At 40.7% G+C, this 21,940-nt stretch overlaps 1 protein-coding gene across 14 annotated transcripts in view; it reads left to right on the forward strand.

Moving 5' to 3' along the window:
* CDC42BPA (CDC42 binding protein kinase alpha) overlaps positions 1–21,940 on the forward strand; it is a 214,952-nt gene that overhangs the window by 75,933 nt on the left and 117,079 nt on the right. For all 14 annotated transcript variants that reach the window (XM_029047251.1, XM_039914760.1, XM_039914759.1 and 11 more), the window contains exons 4-5: positions 372–467; positions 5,940–6,088. In XM_029047251.1, coding sequence (XP_028903084.1) covers positions 372–467; positions 5,940–6,088 — 245 coding nt within the window. The remainder of the gene's footprint in view (positions 1–371; positions 468–5,939; positions 6,089–21,940) is intronic.

A 21,940-nucleotide genomic window follows, 5' to 3' on the forward strand; every position in this document is an offset into this window, starting at 1 on the left:
AGGAAGGATAACTACTGAGCTCCCGTTGTACAGATGAGGAAACTGAAACATGGAGAGATTAAGCCACTTGCTTAAATTCACTCAGCAAGTAAGAGGTGAAGCTTGGATTAGAATTCAGGTCCTCCTGTTCTCAGGCTAGTGCTTTTTCCACCAGGCCACACTGATTGGCCGATGTCTGTAACACACAGAAGACTTCTCCAGCCGTCATGTTCAAGATTAGACATAAAAAGAACCCTTGGTTGTTAGAGTGCTAAAATATCTCAGTAAACTTCAGAGGAAGATGTGCCACTCCTCCTCATTTTCTATTTCACATTATGCAAGTCTTAGCCGCTGGTTTGCAGAAACTAATATTAAATTCTCTCCTCTTTCAGACAGCTTGTTTTCGAGAAGAGCGGGATGTTCTGGTGAATGGCGATAACAAGTGGATCACAACATTGCATTATGCCTTCCAGGATGACAATTACTTAGTGAGTGTTACCTTTTGTACTGTTTTAGATACAGTTTGCTTTGGCCAGTTGCTTGGGTAAGACCGAAGCTTTGATGAATGAATGGGGCTAGGGGGACCTACAGCTTCAGTTCCATTGAAAAGCCTCACTTTCCTTAGTACTTCTCCAATAGTAGACTCCACACCAAAATGCCTACCCCCTAAGTATGAGACACACCAACAACTCCACTTTATCAGAGAAGTGACTTTTCTTCCCTGGGACACAAGCTGCTCATTCGTCACTTTAGAGGCCATGATTAAGGACAGTGTAACTGGGGCAAAATGCAAAACATCATGTCTGCGTCTGAAAATGGGAAGCCCAATGTACTGGGAATACCAGGGTGATGAGTCAGGGGTTGGATGAGTTCAAAATGGTTGGATGAGTCGAAATGGAAGTTGGCAGAATGTGAGGCTGTGGAAATTGTGGTTACTAATAAGAATATCTAGGTAGCCTAAATGGTAAGCAAAATATTAAGCAAGGACACTCAAAAATTGCGATGTGGGGGAAATGTGGGTCTAAAATATTTAGGATACATATTTTCCTTTTGCAGGAATTAGAACAACAAATTTCTTTAAGGATTATGTAGATCAACTTTTGGAGGGAAGAGAGACATACAAGTTTCCCACCCTATAATTTTGGATCATAATGCCTCATCCTAAATGTTTAGAAGTTATAGGCAAGGGAACAGAATTGGTCTTTTTTAATGGTATTATAAAATGGTTTCATTGAATTCCTTGGATCCTACAATCCCTCCCATTAGGGAAAAAAATTTGTGTTGATATCTTTTATTCTATATTACTCTTATAGTAGTTCATATTTAAGGTGTTCCAAATTTGTATCATACTTCACCAAGCTAATGTTTGGTATGAACTGGAGTGATTTTAATTATATTTTAATATACCTCCCCCTGCTGGTGTGGTTGGTTAACTCAGTAATTCCTTAACATCAGAAAATCGTTCTGAGGCAGGAAAAATTTTCCGATTTTGCTGTCAGCCTAGACGAAGGTATACATGCTTTTGCTTTGAAATATAGCTGAATTATTCTATCTCTTCACATGTAATACATATGACAGCTTTACTTTAGTTTTGAAATTACCCAGTTGGAATGCCCCACGGTTGGTTTGCCCCAACTCATCTGCTTTCTTTGGAACCCCAGAATCCCCACCCACCACCATTCAGTGGCTCCCTTGCCAGTTTCACTAGAAACTAGTAAAGGATGTTGGTACATTTACTTAAGTTATTTCCAAGCTTAGTGTATACTAAATGGTGATTTTGGCCTGTTTTTGTGTTCCTAAAATATTTTTCCATCTTTGGAGGGAAAATTATGATGATGATGGTGATGATTATTACCATTATTAGTGTAATGGTATTGGGCATTTACCGTGTGTTAAGCACTGTCTGTTTGGTATATGCAAGTTAATCAGGTCGGACCCAATCCCTGTCCCACATGGGACTCACAGTCTGAATAGGAGGGAGAATTGGCCCTGAATTCCCATTTTACAGACGAGGATATTGGGGCACAGAAAAGTGAAGTGTTTTGCTCAAGACACACAACAGATATCATTGGGGTTAGAACCTAAGATCTCTGACTTCCAGCCTTCGTTCTTTCCACTAGTCCACGCCGCTCCTCCCAACTTCCCAAATTAATGCCTCACCTAAAATTGATTTAGATGCACCCATTTCTCTCGAAACCTGGGCATTACATTCTCACTAAACCCCACGTTAAAGAAAACGTGCGTTGTAGTAGTCATGAGTCCAGTGGTGAGCAAGTTCATTCAGTAGTATTTATTGAGTGCTTACTATGTACAGAGCACTGTACTAAGCGCTTGGGATGAACAAGTTGGCAACAGATAGAGACAGTCCCTGCCGTTTGACGGGCTTACAGTCTAATCGGGGGAGACGGACAGACAAGAACAATGGCAATAAATAGAGTCAAGGGGAAGAACATCTCGTAAAAACAATGGCAACTAAATAGAATCAAGGCGATGTACAATTCATTAACAAAATAAATAGGGCAATGGAAATATATACAGTTGAGCGGACGAGTACAGTGCTGTGGGGAAGGGAAGGGAGAGGTGGAGGAGCAGAGGGAAAAGGGGAAAAAGAGGGTTTAGCTGCGGAGAGGTAAAGCGGGGGTGGCAGAGGGAGTAGAGGGAGAAGAGGAGCTCAGTCTGGGAAGGCCTCTTGGAGGAGGTGAGTTTTAAGTAGGGTTTTGAAGAGGTACTTCCTGCTCCTCACCATCCTGTATTTAGCACATTTTCATTATTAATGGAACAGTCTCTAAGAACATTCTAGAACATTAGAGAAGCAGCTTGGCGCAGTGGAAAGAGCACGGGCTTTGGAGTCAGGGCTCATGAGTTCGAATCCCAGCTCTGCCACTTGTCAGCTGTGTGACTGTGGGCAAGTCACTTAACTTCTCTGTGCCTCAGTTTCCTCATCTGTAAAATGGGGATTAAGACTGTGAGCCCCACGTGGGACAACCTGATTCCCCTGTGTTTACCCCAGCACTTAGAACAGTGCTCTGCACATAGTAAGCGCTTAACAAATACCAACATTCTAGTCAAAACACATGTTGAAATCATTTATTCTGGCAGAATTAGATGCAATTTGTAGCTGAACATAAATTTTACTAAAGGATCTTGTACTTACCCCAGCATTTAGCACAGTGTTTGGCACATAGTAAAGTACTTAGAAAATACCACAGAAAATTGATGCTTACATATAATGCTTTGAAAATAACTGATTTCAGCTCTATTATTTATCATTTTCCCTCCCTTTAGATAATTAAGTTGCTCATCTGATAGGTAGCCCTGGAAATTGGATGGAAATAGGCTGGATGCCCTGACATTTCAGCTCTATTATTTATCATCTTCCCTCCCTTTAGATAATTAAATTGCTCATCTCAAAGGTAGCCCTGTATATTGGATGGAAATAGGCTGGCTGCCCTGACATTTTCACCATTAGTCTGTTTCTCGAAATGTTTAGCAGAGGAAGCAGCATGGTCTAATGGAAAGAGTTTGGGCCTGGGAGTCAGAGAACCTGGGTTCTAATTGTGGTTCTGCATCTTGTCTGCTGTGTGACCTTGAGCATATCACCTAACTTCCCTGTGCCTGTTAGCTAATATGTAAAATGGGGATTAAGACTGAGTCCCATGTGGGACATGGACTGTATCCAAACTACTTAGCTTGTATCTACCCCAGTGCTTATACAGTGCCTGGCACATAGTAAGTGCTTAACAAATTTTTTTTTTTTTAAAAAAAAAAGGGATCCCAGAAGTCTGCAGCATTCATTTTGAACTATTTCCAGTCATTTAGCTCTGGTGGTAGGGCTCAAAGCAAGGGCAACCTTAAGATAGGTTTGTGTGTTTACTTAATTTCTAATAAGTTAGTTTCTCACCTAAGCGGTGTACTCTCCAATAATGCTCAGAATGACAAGTAGAAAATGGAACCAAGGTGGCAAGCAACAACCTCACAAGCTTGTGATGGCGCCCTCCCTTCTGTGTATCTGTGGAACTTGGGCCTACCCCAAAGACCCATCCAGCTTCCGGAGGAAGTTCACCAGCACTTCTCAAGAGCCCTTCTCAACATTAAAGGGCAGGGCAAGATTACCAACAACAGGGTCTTGGAAAACAGTCAACTCACTCACCAGGCAGGAGACGTGAGAAGAATCAACAATAGCTAGCTCCCCAGGCCGTTGCTGCCCGGTGAACTGAAAGAGTCATTCACAAGCAGGGAAGGCGGAACAAACATTTTAAAGACATAGCGAAGCGCAACCTCCAACTATGTGATGGAGCAATGGTCCATTGGTAGATAATAGTAACAGACACAATGACTCGGCAAGCCGGATCAGGAAGAGGAATTGCTCTCTTGGAGCAGAGGCTTTGGGAAGAGGCAAAGGCAGCGTCACCGCCAAAATTGGTCTTCATCCTGTTCAAAATGGACCTGGGTTCTAATCCTGCTCCTCCACCTGTCTGTTGTATGACCTTGGGCAAGCCATTTCACTTCTCTGTGCCTCAGGTACCTTATCTGTAAAATGGGGATTAAGACTGTGCGCCCCATGTGGGACATGGACTGTGTCCAACCTATTTAGTTTGTATCTTCCCCAATGCTTAATGTAAATCATGGCATATAGGAAGTGCTTAACAAATGCCATTAAAAAATAATATCAGAACAACCTTGTAAATGTTCACTTTGGTTTGAAGCTTAATGCCTGTTGTCGGAAAAATATTTGCCTCCCAAAGGACATGCTGGATTTCTCGGTGTGGTTTTCTAGTACTTTTTATGTAAACATATTGGATAGCATTCTGCCTTAGTAGAATACAGAGAGTGGAATAAGCTCTGTGTTGCCAGTGAAAATATTTTATTGTGGTTTGGGTTTCTGTAGTACATAACTTCCCTCTTCAAATTTGTATCCAGTTGAAAATGCTGTTCTGACTCTGTGAAGCAGGTAATAATTACCTGCATGTATTCTAGAGGATGTGTCCCTAGAGCATATCCATCCTTTTACAGCAGTTTTCTTTCTTTTTTTTTTAATGGAGTTTGTTAAGCATTTACTATGTGCCAGGCACTGTTCTAAGCCCTGAGGTAGAGAGAAGATAATCATGTTGGACACAGTCCATGTCCCACATGGAGCTCTCTGTCTTAACCCCCCATTATATAGATGAGGTAACTGAAGCACAGAGAAGTGACTTGCCCAAGGTCACACAGTCAAATGACAAAGCTGGGATTAGAACGCAGGTCCTTTGACTCCTAGGCCCATGCTCTTTCCCCTAGGCTTCATTACTTCTCAGATAACTATCTCCAAGTACATTATGTCCATAGCCTGCTGAGTTGGAAGAATTTCTTGTGGATTACATGTGTTGTCTGACACCAACTTCTAGGTCTCTCTGTTGTATCAAGTAAGATAGCATGGGATAAGGTGAATAGGACTGTATCTAACCACATACTGCTCCTCTACTCCCATTGGTTATAAGGAAAAGAGATAGGATATCTTTATTTCCAACTGAATTGATTATAAAGCCATGGACTCATTTTAGGATTTGAGATGATGCTTGGGGCAGTGTTATCTGGCACTTTACCAATTGCGAAGCTCTAGAAACCTACTTTTCTAAGTTCCCCTATTCAGGAACAGTCTTCTCCAATTTAACCTTTATGCAGAGTGTGTCGTGGGATTTAAAATCCATGTTTTTTTCTGGGAAATCTTGGCAAGGTTGTTACGCCATACATTTCTTTTGTATTGTTATCCTGCCAGGGTGGCAACTCTATTGCATTTTGTTTTGAAGCCGCATTCAATATATACGAATTTTTGATATGTGCTATATGGCCTCTTTTAGATAAGTTTCACTATGCATGATTTTGCACCTAACCTTGGTTCCCTGGACCATTGACTGGTCCCCGGGACAACGAACACATTCTTTCTTTTAATATCCACTGAGCAAATGTTTTTTCTTCTACAGTACCTGGTTATGGATTACTATGTTGGTGGAGATTTGCTTACACTGCTCAGCAAGTTTGAAGACAGGTTACCTGAGGACATGGCTCGCTTTTACTTGGCAGAGATGGTGATAGCAATTGATTCGGTTCATCAGCTTCATTATGTCCACAGGTAAGGAAAGCAGGCTGTGCAGTGGTGAGGTACCTTTAAGATCAGGTGCCTTATCTGCATATTAAGTTTGAGTATTCCACGACTCAATGACTGCAGGGCAAATAGACGCTGCAGTTGAACAAATTTGACATTTTATTCAGAGTTCTTGAGTTGACTTAATGAATAATCATGGAAAGACAGAACTGGGGCTTTGGGAACATGCAAAGTATGTGCCTTTTTGTCATTAAATTGTTTAGCAGATCGTTTTGAAAATGTGGTTGTTGTTTTTTTTTTTTTGACAGAGTTGCATTGTCAGGGAATGCAGGTCATAGCGCACGATGAACCAGAAATATAGAAAAGGGTAACACCATGCAATAAAATGGCTACCTATTTCATATTCAGTGGATCGAGTTCACGATGCTTACATACCTGGGACAAGGCAGCATGATCTCATGTTATGCTGTTTAAGTGCAGCATATATTTCCACCATTATCCTGACTTTCTGAGTGATGGCAGAGCCAAATCTTAGAAATGCAGCTCACCACATGTTGTGTTCAAATAACTAAGTGCATGCCCAGAGAATGTCTTAAAGACAGAAGTAGGAGGATCCTGGTGCCCTACAATCTCATGGCCGCTGTGGAGTGTTGGGTGGATCGTGGGCAGGAACAAAAATAGATCAGCGGCAACAACAGCAATCATTTGTAATGCAACAACAAAGAGCAGTGGTTTTGTTGCCGGTGTCCTATTTTCCATCCCTCCTAAAGTGTATGATAGGGAAGCTGGAAACATCCCTGCCATGGATTCCAGTTATAGATTTTTAAATGGCATGATCTGATGCTGTTCTTTCTACATGGCTTATTTGAAAATGTATAGCAATCGACTAAGTTTCCTCTGTACATGGGCACTCAATGGATATTATTGATGTGCTCTTCTGGGAACATGGTAATAATAGTAACATTGGTATTTTTTAAGTGCTTACTATGTGCCAAGCACTGGACTAAGTGCTGGGGTAGATATAAGATATTCAGGTCACACATGGGGCTCACAGTCTATAAAGGAGGGAGAATAGGTTTTGAATCTCCATTATGCAGATGAAGGAACTGAGTCATAGAGAAGTGACTTGTCCAAGGTCACAAAGCAAATAAGTGGTAGAGCTGAGATTAGCAGCCAGATCCTCCGAGTCTCAGGCCTGTGCTCTTTCCACTAGACCATGTTGCTGATGAGCTTCTTCTACTATAAATAAGATTCAGTGTATGAAATGATATTTAAATCAAATTAATTCTGTTGAGAATTCAATAACATGGCAGTTTTAGGTAGAGTAAAAGTTGTTGAAGATAGTTTTAATTGAAAATTGAGTCATTTAGATTAGTCTCGTTTTTTGGGGTTTGTTTTTTTTTTAAAAGAAAAGCACATTTTAAAGAGCATTTTAAAATGTCGAGGTCCCTGCTTGCTGTCACAGCCACAGGATTATTTACCATATGAACCTTCTTTTTATCACAGTAGCGAATCTGTGTGAATTACTATTTTAGTTCAGCAGTACTGGTATGAGTGCTGGGTGTTTGATTTTTATTTCCACTGGTTTTCATACAAGGTTTGCCCTTTGCTGTTCTGTACAGATAACACTTAAAGACGATTGGCAACATAATGTTTCTGTTTATATCTACAGTCCTACGCATTTCAAAATTCTCAGTAATCTTAGCCAATGAGAAGATGGACCAAAAGGGTGGTGTGTATGGTTGATCTCAATTTTAACATACAATGCAGGAGGCAGACATTTTCGATACCACCTTCAGACTGTTAATGTTTCGATCTTGATTGATTTCTATATAAAATTTAGGTGCTTAATTGCCCCTTGCTGGAATGTTTTGACATTTATTAAATGCTTTCACAGGACACCGGACTAAATGCTGCCAAAAGTTATGAGGATATTGATTCAGACATGAACCCTTCTCCCACAATCTAGAGATTGAATCCCAAGGAAAAAGTAATGAAGCAAATTCAGTACCAAACAATAATTCAGTAAGAAGAACAATAATAATACCATGGATACATGGAGAGCTTTTTCTCCCAAACCTGTTTCCATCAGTGATCTCATTTTGTCCTCCCAGTATTTCACTGTACGGTAGGACGGGCATTGTGTATTATTTCCCATTTTCCATAGGAGTAAACAAGCCTGTTGAGTTCAAGTAACAATTGTATTTGTCACATGCTTACTGTGTGCCAAGTGTGTACTCAGTGCTGGGGTACTTATAATACATTGAGAAGGGGCACAGTCACTATCCCACAAGGGGCTCATGGCCTAAGGGGAGGGAGAAGAGTTATTAAATCCTCATTTTACAGATAAGGACCCTGAGGCACAGAGACCTGGACTGATTTGCCCAAGTTCCCACAGCAGGTAAGTGCCGGGGCTGGGATTAAAACCCACACCTTCTGACTCCCGGGCCCATGCTTTTTCCAGTAGGCTACATTGCCTCTCTCAACTTCTCCTGGACCTAAGCTGTTTCCTTTAAGCCTTGTTGCTTCTCCTGAATTCTCCTGACTCCCATCACCATGTTGTTTTCCATTAGAACAAATGGCCTCCTCTAACCACAGACCACAAGAGAGGTTAGTTCTCAGTCTCTTCGTTGCTTCAGGCATTGCCGTTCACGTTGAAGTCAGGTTGAGAAGAATTGTGGCCCAGTGGGTAGAGCATGGGCCTAGGTATCAGAAGGACCTGGGTTCTAATCCTGACTCGGTCACTTGTCTGCCGTGTGACTGTGTCACCTCCTCTGTACCTCAGTTATTTCTTCTCTGAAATGGGGATTAAGACTGGGAGCCCCGTGTGGGACTTGGACTGCATCCAACCTGATTAGCTTGTATTTACCCCAGCATGTAGTATGGTTCCTGGCATATAGTAAGTGCTTAACAAATACAATTAAAAAAAGTCATCACAACTATCCCAACATTCCAAATGTTTACAAGATGGATTTCCTCTTCCACTCCGGTGGGGGTGGGCTGGAAGCTTATGAAGGTGACTGCTGACCCCTTGCCCACATTCTACTTCTGTCCTGGAACACCTCCCTCTTCAAATCTGACAGACAGTTACTCTCCCCTCCTTCGAAGCCTTATTAAAAGCACATCTCCTCCAGGAAGTCTTACCTGACTAAGCACTCCATTTCCCCTTCTCCCACTCCCTTCTGCATCGCCCTGACTTGCTCCTTTTGTTCCTCCCCCTTCCCAGCCCCATAGCAATTATGTATATATCTGTAATTTTTTATATTAATGTCTGTTTATTGTATCGTACTCTCCCAAGTGCTTAGTACAGTGCTCTGCACGCAGTAAGCATTCAGTGAATATGATTGAATGAATGAATGAAATGAGGTGATGTAGAGCTGCTGCGGGGCAGGGGCCTCTTCCTTGGAGTCCCATCCTTCTCCAATGTAATTATCTCATCTATCCAGCATTTAGTACAGGACTTGTTGTCTAATAAGGATTTAACAAGTACTATAAAAAGAAGTCAGTAAATGTGCACATTTGTATGATACATACTATCATTCAGAAGATAGTAAGTAACTTGAAGCTTGTTGCGAAAGAAGTCTCTCGTAAAGATTATAAGAAAGCAAGAAGTATTAGACTGTAAGCCCATCAAAGGGCAGGGACTGTCTCTATCTGTTGCCGACTTGTTCATTCTAAGCGCTTAGTACAGTGCTCTGCACATAGTAAGCGCTCAATAAATACTATTGAATGAATGAATGAATGAATGAATGAAAGGTAGCCCTGAAATGACTCGTGCCCCTGATACTTTCAGAGGTTCGCAGTTGTTGTAGTGTTAGAAAGGCAAATACTTGTGCCAGCAGTATTCTTTTATTGTGCAGATTGCCCTATGAGCCACCTTTGAGCAAAGATGGAAGAGATGCAAAGCGGTAGAATGGTAAGATGATATATTGTGTTAATAGAAACCAAACAATAAAACAGTAATTATAATGGAAGTTATTCACAATTATTTATTGAGCACCAGTATTAAGTGCTTGGTATTGTACAGTAGCCTTAGTCGACATCATCCAGCGTGGCTCAGTGGAAAGAGCGCGGGCTTTGGAGTCAGGGTTCATGAGTTCGAATCCCAGCTCTGCCACTTGTCAGCTGTGTGACTGTGGGCAAGTCACTTAACTTCTCTGTGCCTCAGTTCCCTCATCTGTAAAAAATGGGGATTAAGACTGTGAGCCCCACGTGGGACAACCTGATTCCCCTATGTCTACCCCAGCGCTTAGAACAGTGCTCGGCACATAGTAAGCGCTTAACAAATACCAACATTATTATTATCATCCATGTCCTCACGAAGCCTCACTTTTTTTAAATTTTGCTGTGCATAGCGAATGCTTTCTAACAGGAAATCAGGCCGGTAAGATATGAAGAATACCAGAATAGATCATTATTACGCATTGTCTAGAGTACAATAGAATCTAATCTTTATTCTTTATCTGTAAGTTGGCAGCAGTTGTGGGGGCTCTGATGCTCTCAACAAATTCATAGTGCATTTGTTTTCTGAGTTTAAAAAATGATTAGCTTTTTCTGTCAAGTGGGAATCAGATCTGAATTTTGGATTGCCAGGATGCAGATTGATGAGGGTTGTTGGCTTCATCAGAATCTGAGGGGTGTTTACCTGATCCTTAAAGCAGTACTGTGAAGTAGTAGTAGTAGAAGTAATCTGTGTTTCTTTCTGCCAAATTTGAGGATGCTGCCAGGAATCTCAAAGCCCATGTTAAAATACAGTTCTGATCCATGGAATAAACAGCTCATCCTGCTGAGAGCAGCGCCCCAAATCCCCAAATCACTCCTAGAAGAGCTCCTTTAACACTGATGGTTGGGTTCAATGGACATACACTCAAGAGGCCCATATCGTCGTTATCACTGTGGTATTTATTGAGCGCTTACTGTTTGCAGAGCACTGTACTAAGCGCTTGGGAGATTACCTTCCAACAAACTTGGTAGACATATTCCCTGCCCACCACCACATCCCCAGTAAGGGATTAGAACAGGCCTGGCAGACTCAGTTCTGGTTCCATGTGTGTCCATAGATCAGGCTTTGACTATAATCTCTCAAGAGCTGCGTTTGGTGCTCTGCACATAATAAGTGCTAAATTAAAACCTTTGATTGATTGATTCTGTTCGGGGAGACTTGACTTACATGTGAAGGATGTTGGGTTAGGAGTGGCATTGGCCTTACTGAGGACACATACTCTAACCACTATGTGTTTGGATGGAACAGAGGGGCAGGAGAGAAGGGGAGACTTTCCTTCCCCCATATCTCCAGAGAAGTTGATGGAGGATTCAGTGATCCTCCCCAGAGTGGTGGGAAGAATCCGTACTTGCATGTGTTTAAAATGTGAGACTATCTTAAGTATTTTCCTACTGCTTCATGGGGCAGGGGCTGTAAAAGATCTTTTTTGGGTAACAGGTTCATTCAGGGAATACACTTTAAATGCTTCAAGCTTTGATGCTGCGAGACCTATTTTTCATTTGCTGATCTGAAGAGTTGCCACCATAAGGATTTGCCCTTCATTTCCTCATCATTCGTTTGCTTAAGTGGAAAATTTTGGAGTATACACTACTTGGAAGATTTAGCGGCATTGGGTTATGTTTTTGAGTCAGGTTGACTCAAGTATGAGCCAAATGTTCCGGGTTATAGTAGTAATCTACAATTGTGGGTTGAAAAACAACAGCACACAATGTATTTTTTAAGTTTGTATAACAAACTGGCAACACTGGTTAGGGTTAGGTTAGCCAATGTTAATTTGCCAGAAATGCCTAAGACCCTGAATTCTGTTAAAATGAAGAAAAAAACTGCACGTCATCATCAGTGGTAGTTATTGAACACTTACTGAATGCAGAGCACTGTACTAAGCGCTTGGGAGAGGACGATACAACAGAGTTGGTAGACAAGCTCCCTGCCCACAGTGAACTTACAGTCTACTTTTGATTTATGCATACCTTTGATTATGTGAAAAATCTGCATTATGTTTGATTATTTTGAAGGCAAATGTGTTTTGGGGATTGTTTAGTAAGGTACATAGCTGCTTATGGATAACCCTGGATAAACATTTTCACTAATTGTGTATATCTATGATGATGTGTTTATATCTATGATTGTATTTATTTATTTTGTTTTGTTTTGCTGTGTGTCTCCCCCTTTTAGACTGTGAGCCCGTTGTTGGGCAGCGATTATCTCTATCTGTTGCTGATTTGTACATTTCAAGCGCTTAGTACAGTGCTCTGCAAACAGTAATCTCTCAATAAATACAATTGAATGAATGAATGAACTAATTGGCACTTTGAGTACTACTTTGGGAGTGGTTTGTGTTTGATTATTAGGGCCACTGTTTATCTGCTGGTCATCACCAAGTTTATAATACTGTTCTGTAAAAGGGGCACACTGCATCTCCAAACTGAGGAACCTCACACTACTTAGAAATAACCATTCTGACTGATGAATCTTGGCCATGCCACGTGCCTGCTGTGTGACCCTAGGCAAGTCCCTAAACTTCTCTGCACTTCAGTTTCCTCATGTATAAATGGAGATGAAATACCCATTCTCTTGCCTACATAGACTGTGAACCCCATATGGAATAGGGACTGTTTCCAACATGATATTTACCCCCAGCACTCAGTACAGTGCTGGAACATGGTAAATCAATCTATCAATGGCATTTATTAAGCACGTGCAGAGCACTGTAATAAGCACTTGGGAGAGTACAGTTCAACAGAGGTAGCAGGCACATTCCCTGCCTACACTGAGCTTGCAGTATGGAGGGGGAGACAGACATTAATATAAATAAATCTTGTTTTTATTCATATTACGAAGGAAAATAAGTGTTAGTCTGCAGTCAGGAAGGGGTTAGGTGCAGAAATATGAAGCCTTTAATTGGTGGTAGTGAAATGACTCAATCCTTCTTTCAGAAGAAACTTTCCATTCCATTTCATGCTGTGGGCTGGGCCAGCTGCTAGGTTTTTTTTGTTTTATTTTGTTTTGTTTTCCTGCAATGGGGTCCTGGTATGTGAATGATGGATCCATTGATTCTCTGTGGACCATGGGCCTACTGACCAGTTGGAAATGGTGTAGCTCTAGATTATCCCCATTAGGGAAAGAAGTGTGCCCTGTGAGTTTTCTCTTTCGAAAGTGAGAAGTTTTTTTGGTATTGATACCTTCTCTGAAATTTACTGAATTTCTCCAGATATAAGATGTAGTTTTTTAATAATAATGATAATAATAATGATAATAATTGTGGTATTTGTTAAACACTTATTATTTGTCAGGAACTGAACTAAGTGTTGGTACGGATACTAGCAAATCAGGGTGGACACAGTCCCTGTCCCACATGAGGCTCACAGTCTTAATCCTCATTTTGCAGATGAGGTAACTGAGGCCCAGAGAAGTGAAGTGACTTGGCTGAGGTCGCACAGCTAACAAGTGGTGGATTAGAATCCAGGTCCTTCTGACTCCCAGGCCTGTGCCCTATCCAGCAGGCCACGCTGCTTCCCGAAGAGCCCCCAGTCTGAGAATCAGTGTTTAAAAAGTGCCCTCATCTGCTGAATTCTCAGTACAGTATCTTGCTTCTCACTGCCTCTCTCCTACTTCCTCTCTCACTGGGCCCAAGGCACTGGGAGCGAACTCTCAGGTATTGTCCTTGAGATTATCAGATGCAGGGGTGTCCAAAGCCTGTGCTGAGTTTGTTTTTGAATCACATCCACATATCATCAAACAAATCTAGAACAAGCACTCTGTCACAGTGGAGTTCTTGGCTTCCAAACGTGACTTACTAAGGGTCACCCAAATAGAATTTACTCAAGTTGTTTAAACTCGTAGTCTTTTAGTAAAAAATTACTCCACTTGGGTTGTAGGTGGGTTTTCAGGGAGGATTTTGGTCCCGGATCAAGTCATCTAGATGACTTCTAAAGTCTCCTTTTTTCATTGTCCTTATCTTTGTAAGTTCCACTTCATTTCATGGTCAAGTTAACGGATCACTGGCACTAGACTAAAGCCTGTTTTTTCCCCCTTGCCACATATCAGGCCCTCATAAATGTTTTTCAGTTGGCCAACATTTAAAAACTATAAAACCTTGGAAATGACATTCAACATTGGGTTTCAGTTTGCAGCCTAGGGAAGTCCTTTGTGCAGTGTTAAAACTGTTAGGAACTTTAATAGTATTTCAATTTCAATTCTAAAGTTAGAGCTGGCTTTGACCTCATCTGTTCTGAATGCTTTATTTTCATAGATTTAATAATTTGGAATTATGCCTTCCACTCCAAAGAGCTGAAACTTGGTAATACAAAATTCCCCATCCTTCCCTTACATAACTTTAAAAAAAGAAATCATTTGGCAGGAAATAAGGAATAACCAAATCCTAAATGCATGCTAGGAATGAAAGATTATCCTTTGCTCTCTGACTCTAATTTGAAAATATCCCAAATGTAATTTTCTAAATTGAAATAAGCAGAGTCTGAAAGTCTTGTAGCCAACTGTTGACCGTTGCTTTCAAAACTCTGCAAAAGACCGTTTGCTTTCAAACTCTGGCCAGGTGGCAGTATGTTCAGTTGGTTTCACTGTGACCGATCATGGATTCTTACAGCTGAAGAAACTTGAAGAAGTCAGTTATTTCAGCTCCTTGATTCCAGGGAGGACTACGCCTAAACAATTCATGACAGGTGGCTGCATGTTCTGATCTTTAAAGAGCTCAGTGGAGTGACATTCCATATAACCCCTCATCGTAGTCTGGTTCAGTATTAAATTTCCATTGTGGTCAAGAACTCCTTTCTTGAATCCAAATGAAATCTCCTGGGCTGCAGTTTAGCTCATTTCTTTTAGTCCTGCCCCCTGTGGTCTTGGAGATCACCTGATTAACGCCCTCCTTAAAATAAACCCTCATGGACTTGTAATGGGTTTTCATCTTGCAGCTTTCTTTTTCCTAGACTAAATAACCTAAACCCTTAATCTGATTCTCTATTCTTTTAATAATCACTGAGGTTATTTTTCATCAATCTCTGATTTCTTTCCATCCTCCATAGATTGAGATTCTTTATTGAAGGCCATACTAATAACTCCAGCAGAATTATTTTCCAGCTCCCCAAGTTATACTGTTGAAATACATCCCAGTTTTGAAAAATACAGGTAAGAGCAACTCTATAGCTGAAATTGTGGCTCCCCCTCTCCCTGCACCCCCAGCCATCTCAAGCCTTTATTTATGGCACTATTCCTTATAATGCACCTGCATAATGTATGTGTTGTCCCCAAGTGTTCAAGCCTCAAGTTGTGCTTGATCTTGCCTCTCTGGCCATTTTAAATGATCCTCCTAATTTTCAAGGTATTAGCTATTCACACTCAGTCAACTCTATTATTACTGAGTATATGAACTGATTCTGCTATGAAATGAAAGAAGAAATAATTTCAGGACATCATTTGAACGGTCTCCAAAAGTTAAAATTAAACCACTGTAAAACAGCCTGCACCTTTCCTTGACTGGAAGAGAGCGAATGGCTCAGGGTGAACAGTCACTACTATTGCAAAAACAACTTAAGCGCACGCCCTGCAGGCAATAGGACCTACTATTCCCCTCCTAGTCATTGGCATCGAACAGTGCTTATCCTGAATGGCATGGAACCAGAAAAGGTGCACCACTGGATTTTCATGGGCAGAATATGAACCTGTGCAAGAGACCTGTACAAGGGTACAGTTTTCTCTCCATGACCATCATTTTCTCTTCATGAGCAGCATGGGGACAGGCCAGTTGAATACCTGACTGGCCAATATCTGAGTGGCCACTAGAATGCCAGACCTCTGGGGACCCAAGCTAACATAGAAAACTAGAGGGTTTTAAGTTCAGAAATTTTGCAACTAAGGATTCACTGGTAGTTTTGTGACACTTGTTTTCCAATTAAATCTGCTTATTACTCTTAACACTGTACTCTGTGTCACTTCGGAGAGAGGATGTTGTGGGAAGGAGTATGCCTACCAAATCCATTGTATTGTTCTCTCCCAAGTGCTTAGTACGGCACTCTGTACACAGTAAGCACTCAATAAATACGTTTGCCTGACTGACTAATGCCTACCAGTTAAACTTTTACAGCTGTGTCACATAAGGCATAAATCTGTGTCAGATAGCTATTTTGGATAAGGGAAACAATTTCCTTAAAGGGCTGTTGCTAAAACTAATTTTTACACCTGGAACATTTACTGAACAAATAACAGATACCATGTTCTTGTGGTAGAAAAAGCTGCCAACATCTTATATTCACTTTTCACGTTTATAGAGCAGCACTTATAAAAGAGACCAATACTTTTTGTTTTGTTAAAATCAATCAGAATGTTTAGGACATTTAGTAAAAATGTACTAGCATTTGGGTCTTTTCAACTGAGCTGGCTTTTTTGGGAGAGGGAAATAATAAACAAGAAAGTTCTAATGTTAAAGCAGGGACAGCTGCTTTCTGCTTCCAACTGGGTTTTAGATGGCACAATTGGTATTATTTTTAGCCACAGTCTAATCTCAGCAAGGGAAGAACAAAAGTGTCCAATATTAAAGTACGTTAACCCACTTTATGGGGTTTTCTCACCGTCTAACTTTTTACAACACATTACTGAGAGGATGGTTGTTTTTTCAGGTATCCCTTAGACTGTAAGCTTCTTATGGACAGGGAACGTATCTACCAATTCCTTTGTGCAGTACTTTTCTAAATGCTTAGTACAGTGCTCTGACACATGCTCATCTGGCACATTTTTTTCTTACCTCCTTTGCTTTAATTTGAAAGAGAATTCCCTTTGCCCCTTCAGGGTGATGAAGGATCAACCAAGAGGCACATAGTGAAATGTATGTCATACTCATGCCTGATAAATGAAGCACTCAGTAAATAAATAGTTTTTATGGAGCAGCTACCATTTGCACAGTAGTATAATAACCACTTGGGTAAGTACAATAAAATTGGTAGGCATGACTCATACCCTTAGGATGCTTACAATCGTAGAAGGAGCCCTGGGTTTTCTTTTACAAAATCATTTTAAAAAAAAAAAGGTTCCTCAAAGCAATTTTCTCTTTTTTGTTCTGTTGAACCATCTTTCAAGGGGAGATTGTTCAATTCTTAATCGATTTGGAGTGTTTCTTTATGGCCTTACCAGACATGCAGTAAACCTTCAGTTGGTATAGTAGTTGCACTCTCGGAAAAGTTTTATGAATCTTCGAGACAATTAGAAATCTGGAGTAAAGTTCTTAGAGGTCCTAGGTTTTTCATAATAATTAAACTCTCATTTTTTGAACAAGAAATGGCCAAGCCACCAGACTATTGTAGTAGCTTTCTTATATAAAACTTTTAAAGTACTTGCTGAAAAGGAGGCCAGTTCTCTGTTTGCCTTTTCCCCAGTTCATCTCCTGTCTACTTTTTTCTTTTATTTAGTTTGTCAAACCCTCTCATGGAGGTTAGTAGATTTATTGGTTGATTCTTCTGGAGCCAATGTTTTGTGTGGTGTTTTATTACACGTTAATGCTGACAGATGTGTTCTTAAGAAAAAAATGTTATTAGCAGAAATTAGCCTTTGTGAACTCTTGTTATAATGGAAAATAAGGGATACCCTCCCACTGCTTCCTCTAAACAGGTTTAAGCCAATATACTTGATCATCTCTCCCTGGACCCCAGATTTCCAGGTGCTTATTCACCCAAGCACAAGCAATAATAATAATAATTATAGTATTTTTTGAAGTGCTTACTATGTGCCAGGCACTGTACCAAGCTCTGGGTGGATACAGGAAGATTGGGTTGGACACAGTCTCTGTCCCGCATAGGGCTCACAGTCTCATTCCCCATTTTCCAGATGAGGTAACTGAGGCACAGAGAAGTGAAGTGATTTGCCTAAGGTCACACAGCAGACACATGGAGCCAGGATTAGAACCCATGACCTTCAGACTCCCAGGCCTGGGCTCTATCCACTACGCCATGTAGCCATCTCTTTTTTAGTAGCTTTTCTAGTAACACACAACCATCTTCACCTCCTCATCCTCACTCACGTGTATTGACCAGTTCAATGGGGGAGAAGATATAGAAGGAACTTGAGATTGTATAGAAATTAAATAAAAGGTAACTGTGACCCAAAAGGCACTCGCAGTAAAGGGAATGGGGAACACAAGCCTAGAAATGGCATTCAGCATCATAAACCCCCAGACAAGTACTGGTTAGCATGTCTGCTCAGCGTAGTAAAGTCAATTCCCCTGCAACCAACTCTTCCTATTTCTTCCCCAGCCCAGCAATCAGTTCCATTATTCCCAAGTTTTTCCAGGAACTCTTTGCTTGCCCTTCACCCCTGCAGGGGCAGGATTTTAAAACTATCAGCAAACAGGGTGGTGGTGGAGGGGTCCCAAGCATGCCAGCCCTGGGGGAACTCAAGGCTGCAACGAGAATGTGGCAGGGTTTGGAGTGGGGGTACCTGCTTTGGTCTTTCCTTGGCTCACTTCCCCTTCTTGGCCCAGTTCTTCATGTGTTCCACTCTTTCTTGAATTAATTGTGAGTGGATTAAATTGAATGAATTTGTAGAGTCCCCGCTGAAGAAGCGTTAGTGAGGATTTAAAAAGCCTAGCTCTCCCTCGACCCCCCGCCTCTTCCTTCCCCTTCCTATTCTCCTTCCCTAAGTTCGCTGGAGGAGAGTGAGTAAATATTTAGTCACCCAGTAAATTTCCTGAGTACAGTAAGAATGGAGGTGAGTGCAATTTCCCCTTCAACACACCTGCAAGCCTCAATAAAACTCTTCTCTGAGAAGAAAGTGTTTTTACGAGGGGCAGTCTATTTCTTCATCTTAACAAGAAAAATAGCTAATGATTAATTTGTTCATTTTTTTTGGTGATCCAGGGAAGTTCTTTCCTAACTAGTGGCTCATAACAGTTAAAGAATCATTGACTTAATTGAAAAGGCAAGGTGATTGAAGCATCCCTGATGTGAATAACGTAATTGACATGTGAAGGTTGTTTAACTCTCTTCTTGGAAAGTTTATTTTAGTATTTCAGTTTTCTCTTATTTGTCTGGATTATAGGAGGTGATTTACCAGTGCTTTGTCATTTTGTTGTATGAGAGACATATTTCTTCACACAAACACTGGGAGGACTTTCTGTTTTGAGGGTTAAGAGTTTTGTGTAATCCCTTAAAGTAAAATTAATCTGTGTATTCTGATACAAAGTAAATAGTTAAGAAAAAACTCATCCTCAAGACTTACAATTTTTGATAGAATATGAGGAAATAAGGCTTTAATCTGAGAATTTTAGCTATCCTTGCATATATAAGCAAGGACCTGTAGTTCTTGACATTTATTTACTTAGTTTACCCTGGACATCTGAACACAAAGACCTGCTGCCCAGGTGGTCCAGGACTCTTCAGCCAGCACCCTGGCCCCCTGAGCACCAGAGTGCTTCCAACAGCGCCCCTCATGCCCCGACCCACCACCACCGCCATTCCCTTCTACCTCCCTCTAAGGGACCTTCCCTTCATTTCTTGTATTGTTAGCTCCTTATGGGCAGGTATCACTTCTGCTCAGTACAGTGCCTGGCACAAAGTAAGCACATAAAAAATACCAGCATTATTATTATCTGCCAACTCTATTATATTGTATTCTCCCAAACAGTTACAGTTCTCTGCACATAATACTCAGTAAATACCACCGATTGATTACAATGCTCTAGCAATAAGGGAATTTTTTCGTAGCATTATCACTTGATGTTATATTAAAGATATTCAAAAGATTGTATTAGAGAAGGATAATTTTGTGTCAGATTATATTTGGGGGGATAACAACATTAATAAAGATAAATTATGGGTGTGTACATAAGGGCTGCGGGGTTAAGGGAGGAATGAATAAAGAATGCAAATCCAAGTTCAGGGGTGACACAGAAGGTAGTGAGAAGAAGAAATAATGAGGGCCAGTTCATGTTATCGTATCATATCTTTTCCTCTGCTCATCTCTTTACTTTAACAATTTCTTGAAGATGAGTAATAGGTCAAATACCTGAGACTAATCCATCTTTGATTTAAATTGTACATATAATAAAGCCTGGTAAAATTATTCTCCTCACCTCTTTAACAAATTTTTGAAGATGAGCAGTAGGTCAAATACCTGAGACTAGTTCATCTTCAGCATGAATCATGCATGCAGTAAAGGCCGGTAAAATGTTCTTCAAGGAGAAAGATGACATTTTCTTACCTAAGAGTATCTGTACATTTGATGATGACTGTTATAGTAGCAAGTACCAACTCATAACAGCTGATCATAATTTGAATTCCTCTAGTCTCTTGTGAGATTTCTCAGACAGGTGCTACCCATACATGGATATGACATTCTTAACTTTATTCCTTTACTCAGTGACCATTCAGGAACTAATAGCTCTGCCAAAATCTAACACAACGAGAACAACATTTTCTAGTACTTTGGGGCCTTTAAGGATAAAGAAGTCCCATAAAAAGCATTGGTCTACAGTACCACTGTGAGTCACAAATTTCTGGATAAAATGTAATCATATAGTAATCTATAAATCTAAATCTAGCTCCAGGGCATGTAGAATGCTTGATTTGAATTAGTTTTGCTTAGTACGCTTTGATCTTTTAATCCCGAAACAATGCAGTTTTCATGATTTAGGATATGGAGTTGTTAAATTGTACCATGGTAGAGTATCAGAAAATGGATTGGAACTGAATATCATGCTCGCTGTTACTGTGTGGTCAGTACCTTACCTGTATGAATGAATTTGGGGTCTGTGGAGAAGATGACTCCTGATAGTGTGGACCTGGTCTAGTAATCATCTTCCTCATCCTCCCCTTCATCAGTCGTATTTGAGTGCTTACTGTGTGCCAAGCACTGTACTAAGCCCTTGGGAGAATGCACAGAGTTGGTAGATATGTTTCCTCCCCACAACAAGCTTATAGTATTAAGGGGGAGACAGACATTAATATAAATATTAATTAATTTATAATTAATATAAATAATGTATAATTTTAGATATGTGCCTGAGGGCTGTGGGAGTGAGGGTGGGGCCAATATCAAATGTCTAAAGTTCACAGATCCAGGGTTCAGATCCTCCTTGCTTTGTCCTTGGCAAACTCCAGTTCGAAAGGTCATGTTCAGTAATCCGTCGATTCGCAGGTTTCGAGAAAATGCCTTCTTTTATGGGATCCTAAAACATTTAGCACCTGAAAATCTTGACATGTTCACCATGCAGGTTGGTTGTTAAATGATGATGGTTCTTTGGGATGAAATCATTAGTTAAATCAGTACCTAGTATGAAGAACTTTCTTGTAGGTTGATCCTTATTGGACTGGTAAATAGAAGGAATATGTTAAAAAAAAAAAAAAGACATAAAGGGGCAAATGGACTCAAAAATAAATGGTGGTATTTGTTAAGCGCTTACTATGTGCAAAGCACTGTTCTAAGCGCTGGGGGATACAAGGTAATCAGGTTGTCCCACGTGGGGCTCACGTTTTAATCCCCATTTTACAGATGAGGTAACTGAGGCACAGAGAAGTTAAGTGACTTGCCCAAAGTCACACAGCTGGCAAGTGGCGGAGCCGGGATTCAAACCCATGAACTCTGACTCCCAAGCCCACGCTCTTTCCACTGTACCACGCTGCTTCTCTAAAATACAAGTTGGAAAGGAGGTTCAACTTAGTGTTAAGTGTTCTGTAATCCATTCTCGGGTAAGAGTGGAAAGACACATCTGAGACAGTCAGGTGAATCTTTTCTGGTATATTGCTTGCTTTGACTCTCTGTGAGAACCGGGAATCTAGTCTAAATTGCAGGGAACAGACTAGCTATGTCAGATGAAAAAGTCTTATATTTAAGGATGCTTTCCACTCTAGCCCCAGTCTTCTCTGTAAGAATAA

The sequence above is a fragment of the Ornithorhynchus anatinus genome, chromosome 19, assembly GCF_004115215.2.
Source record: "Ornithorhynchus anatinus isolate Pmale09 chromosome 19, mOrnAna1.pri.v4, whole genome shotgun sequence".
In the NCBI taxonomy this organism is placed as follows: Eukaryota; Metazoa; Chordata; class Mammalia; order Monotremata; family Ornithorhynchidae; genus Ornithorhynchus; species Ornithorhynchus anatinus.